We start from the raw sequence: 18,305 nt of genomic DNA on the forward strand, positions 1-18,305 counted from the left end.
TGGAATTGCTGCCAGCATCCTCGGTATTCCCATCCCCTGTGTCTGGTTGGTGCGTCAGAGACTCCAGACCGACATTAGGCTGATTTCCACACAGTGCCGAGGCAGCTTTGCTCAAGGAGAGGAGCTCTACTGAACTCCCCAGCCATGCTCCAAGTAAACTGCAAGAGTTCTGCCTTTGTGGTATTGTCCTGTTATTGTCATTAAACACATTATTGTTCGACATCCTGTTGCAGTTTGTGGGCGATGCATTCCAGAAATTGACTGCTGTCTTTCCACATTCTAAATAGTTTATCAATATGCAAAGGTTTTAACGCACTTTTTGAATGAAGTGTCTTAACTTGAAACGTTGAATCTATTTCTCTTTGCTCAATCTGCTGAGTGTTTCTTCCATCTGCCAATCTCCCACCCTTCACCTGCATCCACCTTTCACTTGCCAGGCTTTGTCCCGCCCCCACCCTCACCTCTTTTACAGCTTTACAATCAGTCTGCAGGGGCCTCATCCAAATCGTCTTCTGTCCATTTATTCAACGGTGCTGCCTGGCCCACTGAGTTTGTCCAGTACTTTGTATTTTTGCTCTATATTCCAGCATCTGCAGTGTCTTGTGTCACCACCTTCTTTATTTCCCAGTCTACCTGTATCACCACTTCATTGGAACTATGTACCTGTACCCCTCAGTGTCTCTGTGTAATTGCTGCCTGGCTTGCATTACCAAAATGCAACACCTCGCATTTATCTGTATTAATATCTATCTGCTGTTGCTTGGCTCATAGACCCAGTTGATAATAATCTTGTTATTAGATAACCACCTTCGCTTCCACTATTCCTCCAATTTTAATTTGATTTGCAGGAGAAAGTTACAAATATTATACCTCTGTCTCCATTTAGATCTCTTCCCTACCCACCCTGAAAGGATTGGCTCTGGTCCTAGATAACTCAATCAGCATGGCCAGCTTCTCTTTGCCCAATCAGCTCCCTTCAATACAGCTTACTACTGTACAAGATGTATATGAACTACTTTATATTAAATATAAATTGATATGGGCCAAACGTGAGCAGGTGGGACCAGTGTAGCTGGGACATGCTGGCCAGTGTAGGCAGGTTGGGCTGAAGTGCCTTTTCCATGATATATGACTCTATGAAAAGAGAATTGAATAGTCTGTGTGAAAGAAAATAAGTTGCAGGGCTGAAGGGAACTAATGAGGGAGGAATGGAAATGATGGGTTTCCTGCAGCAGGAGCTGGCATCATCCAGTTGGGCCCATTGGTCTCCCCCAGTCCCTTTTTCACTATAATGTGTGAGGCAGTGAAAGCAAGATGGAGGAATCATTTATGTGTTCATTTGGTTGACCTTTATACTGGCTAGAGGGAATAACTTGGAATGCTTGGTTCTTCCACACAGAGTGGTGAATGTGCAGCCAGAGAGGGTGGTAGAATCAGAACCAATCATGGGAATTATGATTCATTTACACAGATATGTGAACAGACAAGACACAGAATGATATGGACCTATTGTAGGCATTTGCGATTAGTCCAGATGGCCAAAAGGCTGGAATGAAATATTACGTGACAATACCAAACATAAACCAAATCCTTGATATTGTGGTTGTGGGGCTCGTTTCTGTGCTGCTTTTTATCACTGGCTCTAAATCAGAGGTTGTTGCTGCTCCTGTGTTGTTGGATGTGGCTGGGGTTTGAGTGAACTTAGCTCAGTCTGACTTTAACGCTGATCATCATCATGTCCCACAGCTGCAGACTCCACGCTTGGTGATCCGTGTGTAAACCACACCGTCCTGGATCAGCCCTGGAGGAGCTCGGGTTGCCATAGAACTTGGTGCAGTGGCCGATGGATGGATGATAGAAATCTGAAGAAAGGGTGGTACAGATTTAGCAGGTAAACAGATCGCACGTGAGAATGTGTCGGAGTTAGTGCTGGGGCTTGCATCTCCAAGGATCCTAGTTCGATCCTGACATCTGGTGCTTTCTATGTGGATTTGCATGGTCTTCCCTGGGTGGGTTTCCCCCTGGTGTTCCCGCATCCCAAATATATGCTGGTAGATGAACTGGTCCTGTGAACTCCCACTCGTGGAGGCAAGTGGCAAAATAATCAATGGAGTATTCACGGGCAGGTGAGAGGGAATAAGTTGCAGTGCTACAGGGAAATTAGGAGAGGGGGCAGAGGGCTGAGGACTCACTTTCCTGAGGGCTAGTATGATTGTGATGGGCTGAATAGCAACCTACTGTCATATATCAAGTAACTGAAAGAGAATAAGGCGTGTTAGATTGATAGTATCAACCCCCATTCTGGGACAGTGAGTGGAGTATAGGGAAAGGAAACTCCTACATTCTGGAGGAAGGAAAGGGAGATTTTGGAGAGGGCAAAAAAGGGTTTCCTGGCACTGGACCAATATTGGACAGTGCGATGGTGTAGACTCCAGTCGCTCATCTTTCCCTCAGTCGGGGGCTGACTCTCTGCTTGTTGTTCCAGTTATGACAACGTGAAGATTCCCGAGAGTGCAGTTCCATTCTATCGCTGCTCTGGGTGGCGTCCCGGCTGGTTAAATGGTAGGTGGACAAGAATGTACAACTGATGCACTCTGTTACTTTAGCAAATGTCAGAGTGATGATCCAGATCTGTGCAGCTCTACAGATAAAATAGAATAATAAAAAATACAATGTATTAATAAGCGCAACACTTGGTAACTGTAACAGAGCAAATACCAAAGTCTGTAGTGCAACCAAAGACATAGTCGATGGAAGATCATGGATGATGAGGTTAGTGTTGTGAAGTGTTCAAGAGCCTGATAATTGCTGGGATAATCTGTTCTTGAACCTGGAGGTCACGGTTTTCAGGCTCTTGCACCTTCCCGATGGCAGCAGTGAGATGAGAGCGTGGCCAGGGTATGGTCTCATCAACACTGCACAGCTATAACAAGACTTCTCTGCTTTAGGTTCATCACATTTACTTTTTACAAAGCCTGATTATGTTTATTTTAATATTCTGATTTTATTTGAATAGGTTTTGTATATTTTCAATGTTAATGTCTCTAAATATGTGTGGAAGACTTTGCGATGTTTAATGGCCAATCAGCCTGAGGCTGAGGCAGGTCAGGGGTGGGTCTGTGTGTTCATTCAAGGGCCCAGTGACCCACAGGGTCTCAGGGAGCAGGTGCTGCTGTGGGGAGTGTGGGGGGGGGGAGGGTGATGGCAGCAGCTCACTGCTGACTGAGGCAGGTCAGACCATGGGTTGTGATCGCTGCGTGACACTGGCTCCAGATTCATTTTCCTCGCTGCATTGTGGGACCGGGTACATTTTACAATGTTTATAAACTCATTCCAGGTGCCCATCCCACGAAGCAAGAAGGGGAGGTGAAAAGGGAAGTCTGTTTTAACTGGTTTAACAACAATTATAAACTAGACACCTGCCTCGAACATCAGGAGATCACGATTAAAAACTGTGACAGTTATTTTGTGTATTATCTGAAGCGGACACCCAGATCTAATAGTGTGTATTGTGCAGGTATGTTGTTCTCCATGTTGATAAAGTATTGATGGGGGTGTACAGAGTGTGTATGGACCGAACGGGGAGCGGAAAATTCTGGGACGTCCTGAATCATCAGCACACAAACAGGGCTGAATATTCCAGTCCATGACAGTTCTCACCTCACTGAGATCTCCCTCTCCCCCAGTCTGATCACGCTGCTGTGCCTGAGCCTCAACACCTTGGACTGACATGTGACATCCACCCTGTGAATGTACTGTGACACCCTCCCCCACTCCCTATCCCCCTCCCTATCACTGACATGTGACCCGTCTACCATCCGATGCACATGCTCCATCTGGAACACACGCAATAACTCCTGTCCACTCCCCGCACCAAGTACTCTTGTCCCCATCTTGCCCGTTTGCCATGGTCACACCTCCCAACCCCCAGTACAATTGCCCACCCACCCCCCACCTGTTGAAATGCCCGTCTACCATGGTCACTCATCCCCCACCTGGAGAAACTACCCATCTACCATGGTCACTCATCCCCCACCTGGTGAACTACCCATCTACCATGGTCACCCAGTCCCCACCTGCTGAAATGCCTGTCTGCCATGGTCACACATCCCCCACCTGCTGAACTAACTGTCCATTTACCATGGTCACCCACCCCCCACCTGGTGAAGTACCCATCTACCATGGTCACTCATCCCCCACCTGGAGAAACTACCCATCTACCATGGTCACCCACCCCCCTTACCTGGTGAGCTGCCCATCTACCATGGTCACTCATCCCCCACCTGGATAAACTACCCATCTACCATGGTCACCCACGCCCCCCACCTGTTGAACTACCCATCTACCGTGGTCACCCCTCCCCTGGCCTCACATGGAACCACACACCCCACATACACACACCTGGTCCGAGGTTGACAACTGAAGATGAACAGAAAGTCTCAGGCGGAGAACCTGGCTCATGACAACCTGCCCCCACCATTCGACCATGGAGCACCAATCTGAGCTGCCTTCTCCTGTGCCCTGGTTTGTCGCAGATCCTTGGGCTGACAGATCCTTTCATTGTGAGTGAAAACACTGTCACTTGGGACGGGGTGTTTCCTCTTCTCCACGGGACATATCCGTTCTCTCACAATAGATAACAGGTGCAGGAGGAGGCCATTCGGCCCTTCGAGCCAGCACCGCCATTCAATGTGATCATGGCTGATCATTCTCAATCAGTACCCCGTTCCTGCCTTCTCCCCATACCCCCTGACTCCGCTATCCTTAAGAGCTCTATCTAACTCTCTCTTGAATGTATTCAGAGAATTGGCCTCCACTGCCCTCTGAGGCAGAGAATTCCACAGATTCACAACTCTCTGACTAAAAAACGTTTTCCTCATCTCTGTTCTAAATGGCCTACCTCTTATTCTTAAACTGTGGCCCCTGGTTCTGGACTCCCCCAACATTGGGAACATGTTTCCTGCCTCTAACATGTCCAACCCCTTAATAATCTTATACGTTTCGATAAGATCCCCTCTCATCCTTCTAAATTCCAGTGTATACAAACCTAGTCGCTCCAGTCTTTGAACATATGACAGTCCCGCCATTCCGGGAATTAACCTAGTAAACCTACGCTGCACGCCCTCAATGGCAAGAATATCCTTCCTCAAAACTGGAGACCAAAACTGCACACAGTACTCCAGGTGCGGTCTCACTAGGGCCCTGTACAACTGCAGAAGGACCTCTTTGCTCCTATACTCAACTCCTCTTGTTATGAAGGCCAACATTCCATTGGCTTTCTTCACTGCCTGCTGTACCTGCATTCTTCCTTTCAGTGACTGATGCAGTAGGACACCCAGATCACGTTGTACGTCCCCTGTTCCTAACTTGACACCATTCAAATAATAATCTGCCTTCCTATTCTTACCACCAAAGTGGATAACCTCACACTTATCCACATTAAACTGCATCTGCCATGCATCCGCCCACTCACACAACCTGTCCAAGTCACCCTGCAACCTCATAGCATCTTCCTCACAGTTCACACTGCCACCCAGCTTTGTATCGTCGGCAAATTTGCTAATGGTACTTTTAATCCCTTCATCCAAGTCATTGATGTATATTGTAAATAGCTGCGGTCCCAACACCGAGCCTTGCGGTACCCCACTAGTCACTGCCTGCCATTCTGAAAGGGACCCATTTATCCCCACTCTTTGCTTTCTGTCTGTCAACCAACTTTCTATCCATGTCAGTACCCTACCTCCAATACCATGTGCTCTAATTTTGCCCACCAATCTCCTATGTGGGACCTTGTCGAAGGCTTTCTGAAAGTCGAGGTACACCGAATCCACCGGCTCTCCCCTGTCAATTTTCCTAGTTACATCCTCAAAAAATTCCAGTAGATTAGTCAAGCACGATTTCCCCTTCGTAAATCCACGGTCCCAACCGGCCCAACCCTTCCTGGCCGCCTTGACATTCTCCTAGTCATACCTCCTCTCTGAAAGTCCACCCCACTCCATCCCAGCCAACCCACCTCCTCCTCCTCTCCCAACCGTCCCACTTTTCCAATTCAGGCCACCCGCTTCCCCCCACCATCGTCAATGGATGTGGGCCTGGATGTATCAGAGACTGGGAGACGGCAGGTGGACATGATACCAACATTGATCATGATCCTGCTTCCATCCACAGACTCCGCACGCAGTGATCCGTGTGTAAAACACACTGTCCTGGATCAGCCCTGGAGGAGCACGGGTTGTTCCAACACTCAGTGCACAAGTGGCCAATGGAAGTCTGATAAACTCCTTGTCGAAGAATGGTACAGATTCAACAGGTAATGTGAGGAAATAATTCTGTCAAACCAGTCGGTGTGGGGGAGGAGTGAGGGAAGGGAATATGATGGAAAATCAGGTCATCAGTCATCACCATGGGGGCAGTGAGTAAAAACTGGGATGGGAATTATCTGTGCAAAGTCTGTCCAATGAATAAAATGGAGATTATCTGGCTTTGGGAATATCGACAGAGGACAAGGTTTGGACAGATTGGGCACCACTTCCCGATCTCAGTAAATAAAACACCCGTTCAGGGGCTGACTCTCTGATTGTTGTTTCAGCTCCGGCGGACGGAAGATTCCGGAGACTGCTGTTCCAGCACATCACTGCTCCGGGAAGTGCCCAGGCTGGTTAAACGGTAGGGTCAGAATATGCAACTTTGGGACTTAGCTCTTTTGGGAGAGGGTCAGACTGATGAATGATGTCAAATCAGAGGGCCCCTTGCATGCACACTGTGTTGTGATATTGCTGGGACTACATTGTGTATCCAAGAACTACTTTGTCTGCCTGTGTATATAAGTGATTGGTGTGATTAGGCGGTCACTCTGGATCCAGGCGGCCTTGGAATAAACAGCCTGGAGTTAAGCTCCACCATGATAACATCATAAACATGTGTACTCGTGGTCCTTCCAGAGTCACAACAAAGGTACAACAAGTACCGGACCACGAAGTACAACACACTGTACCCAAGCTGTCTGCTATATTCCCTCAGATATGGATCCTTGCACAGTCAGGCTGTGGAGGTCCAGCTCCCTGCGTTTCCCAGTAACGGGCTGTTGATCTGAATTTTAGTTTAGTTTAGCTTATTGTCACGTTTACCGATGTCCAATGAATAGCTTTTTGTTGCGTGCTAACCAGCCGGCAGAAGGACTCTACATGATTTCAATCGGCAGATACAATATGAAGGGAGCAACGTATAGTAACATAGAAACATAGAAAATAGGTGCAGGAGGAGGCCATTCAGCCCTTCGAGCCAGCACCGCCATTCATTGTGATCATAGCTGATCATCCACTTTCAGTAACCCGTGCCTGCCTTCTCCCCATATCCTTTGATTCCACTAACCCCGAGAGCTCTATCTAACTCTCTCTTAAATCCATCCAGTGATTTGGCCTCCATTGCCCTCTGTGGCAGAGAATTCCACAAATTTACAACTCTCTGGGTGAAAAAGTTCCTTCTCACCTCAGTTTTAAATGGCCTCCCCTTTATTCTAAGACTGTGGCCCCTGGTTATGGACTTTCGCAACATTTCATATTTATTTTTCATATTTCAGATACAGCGCGGAAACAGGCCTTTTCGGCCCACCAAGTCCGCGCCGCCCAGCGATCCCTGCACATTAACACTATCCTACACACACACTAGGGACAGTTTTTACATTTTACCCAGTCAATTAACCTACATACCTACATTGGGAACATTTTTCCTGCATCTAGCTGGTCCAGTCCTTTTATAATTTTGTATGTTTCTACAAGATCCCCTCTCATCTTTCTAAACTCCAGTGAATACAAGCCTAGTCTTTTCAATCTTTCCTCATATGACAGTCCCGCCATCCCAGGATCAATCTCGTGAACCTACGCTGCACTGCCTCAATTACAAGGATATCCTTCCTCAAATTAGGAGACCAAAACTGTACACAATACTCCAGATGTGGTTTTACTAGGGCCCTATACAACTGTAGAAGAACCTCTTTACTCCTGTACTGAAATCCTCTCGTTATGAAATCCTTTCTGCACTGCCTGCTGTGCCTGCACGCCAACTTTCAGTGACTGATGTATAAGGACACCCATGTCTCGCTGCACTTCCCCCTTACCTAACCTGACACCATTGAGATAATAATCTGCCTCCTTGTTTTTGCCGCCAAAGTGGACAACCTCACATTTATCTACATTGCACTGCATCTGCCATGCATCTGCCCACTCACTCAACCTGTCCAGGTCACCCTGCAACCTCCTAACATCCTCTCCGCAGTTCACACTGCCACCCAGCTTTGTGTCACCTGCAAACCTGCTGGTGTTACTTCTGATTCCTTCATCCAAATCATTACTATATGACATTCTCCTCTCCTCCGACGCTGGCAACCTCAACATCCTCATCCTACTTGACCTCAGCGCCGCCTTTGACACCATAAATCACTCCATTCTCCTCACCCGACTTGAAACCTCCCTCAACATCACCGGCACAGCCCTATCCTGGTTTAAATCTTACCTCTCTGACAGACACCAGTTCATCTCCATTAACAACTGTAAATCCCCCACCGCTCCCCTCCCCCAAGGTGTCCCCCAAGGCTCAGTCCTTGGCCCCCTCCTCTTCATCCTCTACCTGTTCCCCCTTGGTCAATTAATCCGCCGTCATGGTCTCAACTTCCACTGCTTCGCCGATGATATCCAGCTCCTCATCTCCACCAAGTCAATCTCCTCCACCACACACTCTACACTGACAAACTGCATTACTGAAATCAAATCTTGGCTTCAATCAAACTTCCTCAAACTCAATTGCAACAAATCTGAAATCATCATCATTGGTCCAAAAATGCTCACCAAATCCACCCAAAACTTCATCCTCAACATTGATGGTCTCCCAGTATCCACCTCACCTCACATCCGGAATCTTGGAATCATCCTTGATCAAACCCTCTCCTTCGACAAACACATCAAACACATCACAAAGACAGCCTTCTTCCACCTCAAAAACATTGCCCGTCTCCGTCCATCCCTCTCCTCCACAGCTGCAGAAACCCTCATCCACGCCTTCATCACCTCCCGTCTGGACTACTGCAACAGCCTCCTCTATGGCGCACCCTCAAAAATCATCAATAAACTTCAATACATTCAAAACTCCGCTGCCCGTCTACTCACACACACCTCGATCCGTGACCATATCACCCCCGTCCTTTATAAACTCCACTGGCTCCCCATCCCCCAGAGAATCCAGTACAAAATCCTCCTCATAACCTACAAAGCCCTCCATAACCTGGCCCCATCCTACCTGACCGACCTCCTCCACAGGCACACTCCCACCTGCACCCTCCGCTCTGCCGCTGCCAATCTCCTATCCCCCCACATCCGGACTAAACTCAGATCCTGGGGGGACAGGGCTTTCTCCATCGCTGCTCCCACCCTATGGAACTCACTACCCCAAACCGTTAGAGACTCCCCCACACTCACCACATTCAAAACATCGCTGAAGTCTCACCTGTTCAGTACTGCCTTCAACCACTGAAGGTCACCTCACCTACTGTCTCCTTTCTCTGTTCATTTATTTATTTACTTATTTATCTATTTATTAATTTCCCTATGTTCTCAAAATCTCTGTAAAGCGTCTTTGAGTATATGAAAAGCGCTATATAAATAAAATGTATTATTATTATTATTATTATATGTGGTGAATAGTTGCGGCCCCAACACCGAGCCTTGCGGAACCCCACTCGCCACTTCCTGCCATTCCGAAAAGGACCCGTTTACTCCTACTCTTTGCTTCCTGTCTGCCAACCAATAGTGCAAGATAAAGTTTAACAACTTCCGATTGAAGGTAGTCTGAGGGTCTCCAATGAGGTGGATAACAGATCTGGACGGCAATCTAGTTATTGATTGGATGGGTCAGTTGCCAGATAACAGCTAGGAGGAAAAATTCCCTGAATCTGGTGGTGTGCATTTTCACACCTTTGCACTCATGGAAGATGGGAGAGGAGAGTAGCAGGAATCGCCAGGGTGAGGCTCGCCCTTCAATGTGTTGGTGGTCTTGTGGAGTTGGCGTGAGGTATAAATGGTGTCAATTGAAGGGAGGTTGGTTTGTGGGATGGTCTGGGCTTCATTCACAATTCTCTCCAATGTTTTGCGGTCTTGGATAAAACTATGCTGTGATTTAGTTCTGAATTGTTTGATTGTTTTTTATGATTAATTTTCAGAGCTTTGATTTTGTTATATGTTACTTGTAATTCATGTGCTTTATACAATCTAAGTCATTTGGTAAATAGGAATAGGTGAGCTGTGGGATCTTGCACAGCATGGACGAGTTGGGCCGATGGGCCTGATTCCGTGCTGTATGTCTAATTGGGTGGCTGCCATTACCTATAGTTGTTGGTACCTGACAGTTGTATATGTAGCACAGTGTATCACAAAGACCAGTCTCCCCACTAATTGACTTCATCTACACCATGCTGCCTCGGAAAAACAGCCAAGATAATCAAAGTATTGTTCCACGCCGGTCATTCCACCTTCTCCTTGTTGGGCAGAAGGTACAGAAGCTTGAAAGCATGCACCATCAGACTCGCGGACAGCTGTTGTCTCTGTTATCAGGCTTCTGAACTGTTCTTCAGTAACCCAGGGTATTGTCCGATTTACCTCAACCCTATTGCGGAGATTGAACTTTGTCTCTGGAACTACTGCGTTACAATGCTGAGAACATTATTCTGCACTCAGTATCTACCCTTTGCTCTGTCTTTTGTACTTTAGTTTGAGTTGATTGTTTTTATGGATAGCATTATCCGGTCTGATTGAATGGCATGCAAGCCAACGTTTTCCACTGTACCACTGTACAGATGACAAGATTCAACCTAAATCTAAACAGAAGCAAATCAGGGGCAAGTCTTGTTCCATTCAGGGGAATCACAGGCCACACCATTGGGAGCCTGTTTTCGGCAGGAATAGATAATATTTAGTTTAATACCACGGCACCAAAAAAATGAGCATTGAATATATCGCAAACGGAATATTGGTTGAAAGAGAGCATGGACTCAGGCCCTTCGTCCCACTGTCTACACCGACTATCGGTCACCCATTCACACTAGTTCTATGTTATCCCACTTTTGTATTTATTCGCTACACATTAGACGCAATTTGCAGAGGACATTGAACCTACAAATCCACTCGTCTTTAAGATATGCGAGAGAACAGGAGCAGCCAGGGGGGGAAAACCAACACGGTCACAGGGAGAAGGTGCAAACTCAACTCAGACAGCAGCCAAGGTCAGGTACAAATTTGGATCTCTGGTGCAGTGAGGCAGAAGCTCTACCAACCACCACTGTAGCCTTCAATGTTCATAAATAGCTATATGGCCTTGAGCTGCAGGTTCGTCAGCTGTTAATGCATATCCAGGCTGGCATTTCCCATCAAACTCAGGATCTACAGGACCTCATCACCAGGAACTGGTCTCAGGGAGCAGGTGCTGCTGTGTGGAGTGTGGGCAGGTGTCAGGGGGCAGGTGGTGCTGTGTGGAGTGTGGGCAGGTGTCAGGGAGCAGGTGCTGCTGTGTGGTGTGTGGGCAGGTCTCATGGAGCAGGTGCTGCTGTGTGGAGTGTGGGTAGGTGTCAGGGGGCAGGTGCTGCTGTGTGGAGTGTGGGTAGGTGTCAGGGGGCAGGTGCTGCTGTGTGGTGTGTGGGTAGGTGTCAGACAGCATGTGCTGCTGTGTGGAGTGTGGGTAGGTGTCAGGGGGCAGGTGCTGCTGTGTGGAGCGTGGGCAGGTGTCATGGAGCAGGTGCTGCTGTGTGGAGTGTGGGTAGGTGTCAGGGGGCAGGTGCTGCTGTGTGGAGTGTGGGCAGGTGGCAGGGGGCAGGTGCTGCTGTGTGGAGTATGGGTAGGTGTCAGACAGCAGGTGCTGCTGTGTGGAGTGTGGGTAGGTGTCAGGGGGCAGGTGCTGCTGTGTGGAGTGTGGGTAGGTGTCAGACGGCAGGTGCTGCTGTGTGGAGTGTGGGTAGGTGTCAGGGGGCAGGTGCTGCTGTGTGGAGTGTGGGTAGGTGTCAGACGGCAGGTGCTGCTATGTGGAGTGTGGGTAGGTGTCAGACGGCAGGTGCTGCTGTGTGGAGTGTGGGTAGGTGTCAGGGGGCAGGTGCTGCTGTGTGGAGTGTGGGTAGGTGTCAGGGGGCAGGTACTGCTGTGTGGAGTGTATTTGGGGAGGGTGAGAATAGCAGAATAATTGCATTACACTGGCTCCAGATTCACATTCCCCACCACTGTGGGACCGGGTGCATTTTACAATGTTTATAAACCTGATTCCAGGTTCCCATCCCAGAGCGGGAGACGGTGAGGTGACCAGGATGGTTTGTTTCAATGAATCTGGAGGCTCCGGAGATGTAGACACCAAGACTGGAGGCTCCGGGCTTGGTAACGGGTGCAGCAACAACCTGGATATCAAGGTTAAGAACTGCAGCAGTTACTTTGTGTATCAGCTGAAGCCAACAGCCAGCGACGAGACTGTGTATTGTACAGGTACGTGGCTCCTTCTGTATTGACAAGAGATAGGTGAGGTTGTGTATAAAGTTTGGACTGTCCCGAGTTACTAATACACACAACAAACTCCACCCGCAGTCAGTGATCACTTTACTGGATTCTCCCGCACCTCGTCTGAGGTGAACTGCCAGCGTGACACTACGTACCTAGTTATAGGTCTTGTTTTTTGTGACGATGAATAGCTGATCACCGTTTGCCCCGCCTCGGGCTCTCGTGATTTGACTGAGGTCAGTTTTTATTCATAGATAGCATGGAACGGAAAACAGTAGAGTTCAAAAACAAACCTTTCAGCATACATCTGCCCTGACCTGAATGCCAATTTGAACTATATCCTTCAATTCTCTGCTTTACTGTCTGAATGCAACTGCAACATTGCTGTCATATATGCTTCCATCACCACCTCATCTGTGCGTTCCAGGCACCTACTGCTCTACTCCTTGTGAATCTCCTTTACACTTGTCTCTTTCACCGTATCCCTCTGTATTCTAGTAATGGAAGTCTCCACCCTAACCTACCCTTCCTTCCATAATTCTATATACATCTGTCGGGTCATCAGTCAGCCTTGGATACTTTGGAAAATGTAACCCAGGTTTGTCGAGATCTCCTATTGCTAATACCCTCTAATCCAGACAACATTCTGGTAAACCTCTGTGACCCCCCTCTCCAACACATCTGTGGAAAGACTAAGTCTGTTCTTGCTGGAGCAGAAGGTGTTTAGAGGGATCCGATAAGATGCTGAGGGATGCAGACTGCATGAAACTTTCCCCTCTATCAAAGGTAGAAAAAAGCAGAGGGTAAACCACCGGGTGGCGCCGTCCATGGCAGCCTCGCCAACAGTCTGTCTTGTCATTTTCTTATTTTGTTGTTTTTAGTCTGTTGTTAAATGTATGTTTTAGTGTATCTTTAGTTTTGTATTATGTGGGTGATGGGGATGGGGACTGAGATCGCCCAGACTGTGGAGGGTTTGACTGCCACGACCGCGGGAGTGGTGGATGTTTATATTCATTTTTATGTGGTTGTGTGTCTTGTTGCTATTTTGTTATGACTGTATGGCAAATTAAATTCCTTGTGTTTTTACATACTTGACTAATAAATTAATTATAATTACAATTATACTTATGGTAATTGGCGTGTTGGCATGTTGTTTAAAAAAGATTCTAAAAGTAAACCTAGCAATTATAGACCTATTAGTTTGACGTCTGTGGTGGGAAAATTAATGGAAAAGATACTTAGGGACAATATATATAATTATTTGGATAATCAAGGCCTGATTAGAAACAGTCAACATGGATTTGTGCCTGGAAGGTCATGTTTGACTAATCTTCTTGAATTTTTTGAAGAGGTTACCAGGGAAATTGATAAGGGCAAGGCTGTGGATGTTGTCTATATGGACTTCAGTAAGGCATTTGACAAGGTTCCACATGGAAAGTTGATTAAGAAGGTTAAATCGTTGGGTATTAATAGTGAGGTTGCAAGATGGATTCAACAATGGCTGAATGGGAGATACCAGAGGGTAACGGTTGACAATTGTATGTCAGGTTGGAGGCCAGTGTCTAGTGGAGTGCCCCAAGGATCTGTGTTGGGTCCACTGTTGTTTGTCATTTACATTAATGATCTGGATGATGGTGTGGCAAATTGGATTAGTAAATATGCAGATGATACTATGATATCTCGGCGATCGCTTCGCTGAACACCTGCGCTCGGTCCGCATTAACTCGGCGAAACCAAGCGCAGGCTCGGCGATCGCTTCGCTGAACACCTGCGCTCGGTCCACATTAACGCAACTGATCTCCCGGTGGCCCAGCACTTTAACTCCCCCTCCCATTCCCAGTCTGACCTCTCTGTCATGGGCCTCCTCCAGTGCCATAGTGAGGCCCGCCGGAAATTGGAGGAGCAGCACCTCATATTTCGCCTGGGCAGTTTGCGGCCCGGTGGTATGAACGTCGACTTCTCCAACTTCAGATAGCTCCTCTGTCCCTCTCTCCCCCTCCTCCTTCCCAGATCTCCCTCTATCTTCCTGTCTCCACCTATATCCTTCCTTTGTCCCACCCCCGACATCAGTCTGAAGAAGGGTCTCGACCCGAAACGTCACCCATTCCTTCTCTCCCGAGATGCTGCCTGACCTGCTGAGTTACTCCAGCATTTTGTGAATATGCAGATGATACTAAGATAGGTGGAGTAGTTGATAGTGAGGTAGATTTTCAAAGTCTACAGAGAGACTTGGGCCTTTTGGAAGGGTGGGCTGAAAGATGGCAGATGGAGTTTAATGCTGATAAGTGTGAGGTGCTGCATTTTGGTAGGACAAATCAAAATAGGACGTACAGGGTAAATGGTAGGGAATTGAGGAATGCAGTGGAACAGAGGGATCTGGGAATAACTGTGCATTGTTCCCTGAAGGTGGAATCTCATGTGGATAGGGTGGTGAAGAAGGCGTTTGGTATGCTTGCCTTTATAAATCAGAGCATCGAGTATAGAAGTTGGGATGTAATGTTGAAATTGTACAGGGCATTGGTGAGGCCGAATCTGGAGTATGGTGTGCAGTTGTGGTCGCCAAATTATAGGAAGGATGTCGACAAAATGGAGAGGGTACAGAGGAGATTTACTAGAATGTTGCCTGGGTTTCAGCACTTAGGCTACAGAGAGAGGTTGAACAGGTTGGGTCTTTATTCTTTGGAGCGTAGAAGGTTGAGGGGGGACTTGATAGAGGTTTTTAAAATTTTGAGAGGGACGGACAGAGTTGACGTGGGTAGGCTTTTCCCTTTGAGAGTGGGGAAGATTCCAACAAGGGGACATAGCTTCAGAATTGAGGGACAAAGGTTTAGGGGTAACATGAGGGGGAACTTCTTTACTCAGAGGGTTGTGGCTGTATGGAATGGGCTTCCGGTGGAAGTGGTGGAGGCTGGCTCGATTTTATTATTTAAGAGTAAATTGGATAGGTATATGGATAGGAGGGGATTGGAGGGTTATGGTCTGAGTGCAGGTAGATGAGACTAGGTCAGGGAGAATGGTCGGCGTGGACTGGTAGGGCCGGACAGGCCTGTTTCCGTGCTGTAATTGTTATATGTTATGTGGAGAAGGCAGATGAGTGAGAGTGGTGAGCACTGGAATACACTGCCTCTATGATTGGTTGAAGCTAAGTGATGGGCAACGTTCAAGTGTTAAGATGATCACTTCATTCGCGAAGGAATAGATGGGTACAGAGCAGATGCATGGGGATGGGACTCCTATGCAGGTGAGTACTTGGTAGGCATGGACGAGCTGGGCCGAATGGCCTGTTTCTATGCTGCACAATTATGTGAACTAAGAAATAATGAGAGGCAGAGCAATGAACTGAGCTGAAAAATAGACACAAGAAACTGCAGATGCTGCAAACATGAGTAAAAGGCAAAGTGCTGGAGGAACTCAGCAGGTCAACCAACATCTGTCGAGGGAATAGACGCGTGATGTTTCACAACAGGCCACTTATTTGATTCATGTAATATTTCAGATAGTACAGTCGAGTTTGGTGGACATGGGTGAATGCAAAAGATGCTGTGTGACTTTGACTGAACTGGACATTATTATGTCCTCAGCCGCGGATTCTGCACTCGGTGATCCGTGTGTAAACCACACCGTCCTTCATCAGCCCTGGAGGAGCACGGGTTGTTCCAACACCGAGTGCAACAGTGGAAACTTGATGAATGATGACAACCTTCATGAGGGATGGTACAGATTTAAGAGGTAACACTTTAAAATAATTGTATTAATCAATAATGCCCAAATTTGTATTAGAGAACACGGGCAAGTAAAGAAAGATAGAGGGAGACCAGGGTAATCAATGATAGTAATAGGATAGTGTAGATGCAGGGAAACTGGGATCATCAATGACATTAATTGGACAGGGAGACCAAGGTGAACTGTAATGGGATGGAGAGTGGTTGATTATCCAGAACACACGGCCAAAGCATGCGATAGAATATGTGCAATTATTATGTGTAAGAGACATTACTAAGATCAACTAGGTAAGGCACGATATGTTTGCAAATGGGTTTGGACACAAGAGTTTGCCTGGACATTGTGGGCTGAGGGTCCCATTTCACAACTGTACAAACATCATGACTCCATTAAAGGGCACAAAAACAAATGATTCCCAGTGGTGAGTGAATATTGAGAGTGGGCCCAATGCCAGTCTCTCTCTGGGTGAACAAACTGCCTCACTTCAGGTGTGTTGGAAAAAAACTGCAGATGCTGATTTAAATTGAAGGACACAAAATGCTGGAGTAACTCAGCGGGTCAGGCAGCATCTCTGGAGAGAAGGAATGGGTGACGTTTTGGGTTGAGACCCTTCTTCAGACTCTTAGCGAGTCTGGGTTAAAACGTGGTCGTAGAGTTGGGGGGGCGGGTGGAATCACAGAAGGGGAGCAGTGAGAGAGGATGTTGTTAAACTCTCGTCGAAGAGAGGAGAACTTTGTCAAAGTAGACATACCTTGAGTAGAATTCGCAGTGGAGCAGCCAGATGTGGAGGAGAAAAACTGCAGATGCTGGTTTAAATCGAAGGGAGACACAAAATGCTGGAGTAACTCAGTGGGTGAGACAGCATCTCTGGAGAGAAGGAATGGGGAATGTTTCAGGTTGAGACCCTTCTTCAGACTGAGCTGTGTCCCCCAGTTCAAGGACTGACTCTCTGATTGTTGTTTCAGTTCCGGCGGATGGAAGATTCCCGAGACTGTGGTTCCCAAACATCACTGCTCCGCGTCAAGCCCAGGCTGGTTAAACGGTAGGGTCAGAGTTTGCCACTCTGGTATGGCTGGGGAGGGCCATACTGAGCACCCAGGTCTCTTCACTCAGACCGTGACCTGGCCCTGGATCTTCACTGACCGGCCCTGGTGGGCTCTAGGATCCTAGAGTTTGCTGGTCGTCGCCCTGTGGATCAGTGCATGGAGCTGCCCCCACATGTGAGCCGCCGCGGTGCCAGAGGCTCCACTCAGTACAGTGGAGGTGCAACTCCCAGGGAGCTGGGCACGTCTCACATTCTGTGACTGAGTGAATCAACTGGCAGTAATTTAATACAAACACTTCCATTGGTTCTAAATTACGGATTTTAAATGTTAATTATAGAAACAGAAACAGTGAAAATAGGTGCAAGAATAGGCCATTCGGCCCTTCGAGCCAGCACCGCCATTCAATGTGATCATGGCTGATCATCCACAATCAGTACCCCGTTTCTGTCTTCTCCCCATGTCCCTTGATTCTTCTAGCCCTACGAGCTCTATCTAACTCTCTTTTTAATGCATTCAGTGAATTCCACAAATTCACAAATCTCTGTGTGAAAACGTTTTTCCTCATCTCCATTCTAAATGGCCTACCCCTTATTGTTAAACTGTTGCTCTTGGTTCTGGACTCCCCCAACATCAGGAACATGTTTCCTGCATCTAGCTTGTCCAATCCCTTAATAATGTTATATGTTTCTATAATATCCCCTCTCATCTTTCTAATTTCCAGTGAATACAAGCCCAGTCATTTTATTCTTTCATCATATGACAGTCCCGCCATCGCGGGAACTAACCTCGTGAACCTACGCTGCACTCCCTCAATAGCAAGAATGTCCTTTCGCAAATTAGGAGACGAGAACTGCACACAATACTCGAGGTGTGGTCTCACCAGGGCCCTGTACAACTGCAGGAGGACCTCTTTTTTAGGTATGTGAAGAGGAAAAAAATAGTCAAGGCAAATGTGGGTCCCTTGAAGACAGAATCAGGGGAATTTATTATGGGGAACAAGGAAATGGCAGACGAA

General features: G+C 47.4%; 1 protein-coding gene across 7 annotated transcripts in view; it reads left to right on the plus strand.

Annotated features, from left to right (window-relative positions):
* LOC144611043 (uncharacterized) overlaps positions 1–18,305 on the plus strand; it is a 79,213-nt gene that overhangs the window by 38,893 nt on the left and 22,015 nt on the right. For 6 of the 7 annotated variants that reach the window (XM_078430127.1, XM_078430128.1, XM_078430129.1 and 3 more), the window contains 8 exons: positions 1,747–1,891; positions 2,486–2,562; positions 3,338–3,517; positions 6,169–6,310; positions 6,590–6,666; positions 12,300–12,509; positions 16,103–16,250; positions 17,210–17,286. In XM_078430127.1, the coding sequence (XP_078286253.1) occupies positions 1,747–1,891; positions 2,486–2,562; positions 3,338–3,517; positions 6,169–6,310; positions 6,590–6,666; positions 12,300–12,509; positions 16,103–16,250; positions 17,210–17,286 (1,056 nt within the window). The remainder of the gene's footprint in view (positions 1–1,746; positions 1,892–2,485; positions 2,563–3,337; positions 3,518–6,168; positions 6,311–6,589; positions 6,667–12,299; positions 12,510–16,102; positions 16,251–17,209; positions 17,287–18,305) is intronic. The other variant, XM_078430132.1, reaches the window with a different exon arrangement.

The sequence above is a fragment of the Rhinoraja longicauda genome, chromosome 39 (assembly GCF_053455715.1).
Source record: "Rhinoraja longicauda isolate Sanriku21f chromosome 39, sRhiLon1.1, whole genome shotgun sequence".
NCBI classification, from domain to species: Eukaryota; Metazoa; Chordata; class Chondrichthyes; order Rajiformes; family Arhynchobatidae; genus Rhinoraja; species Rhinoraja longicauda.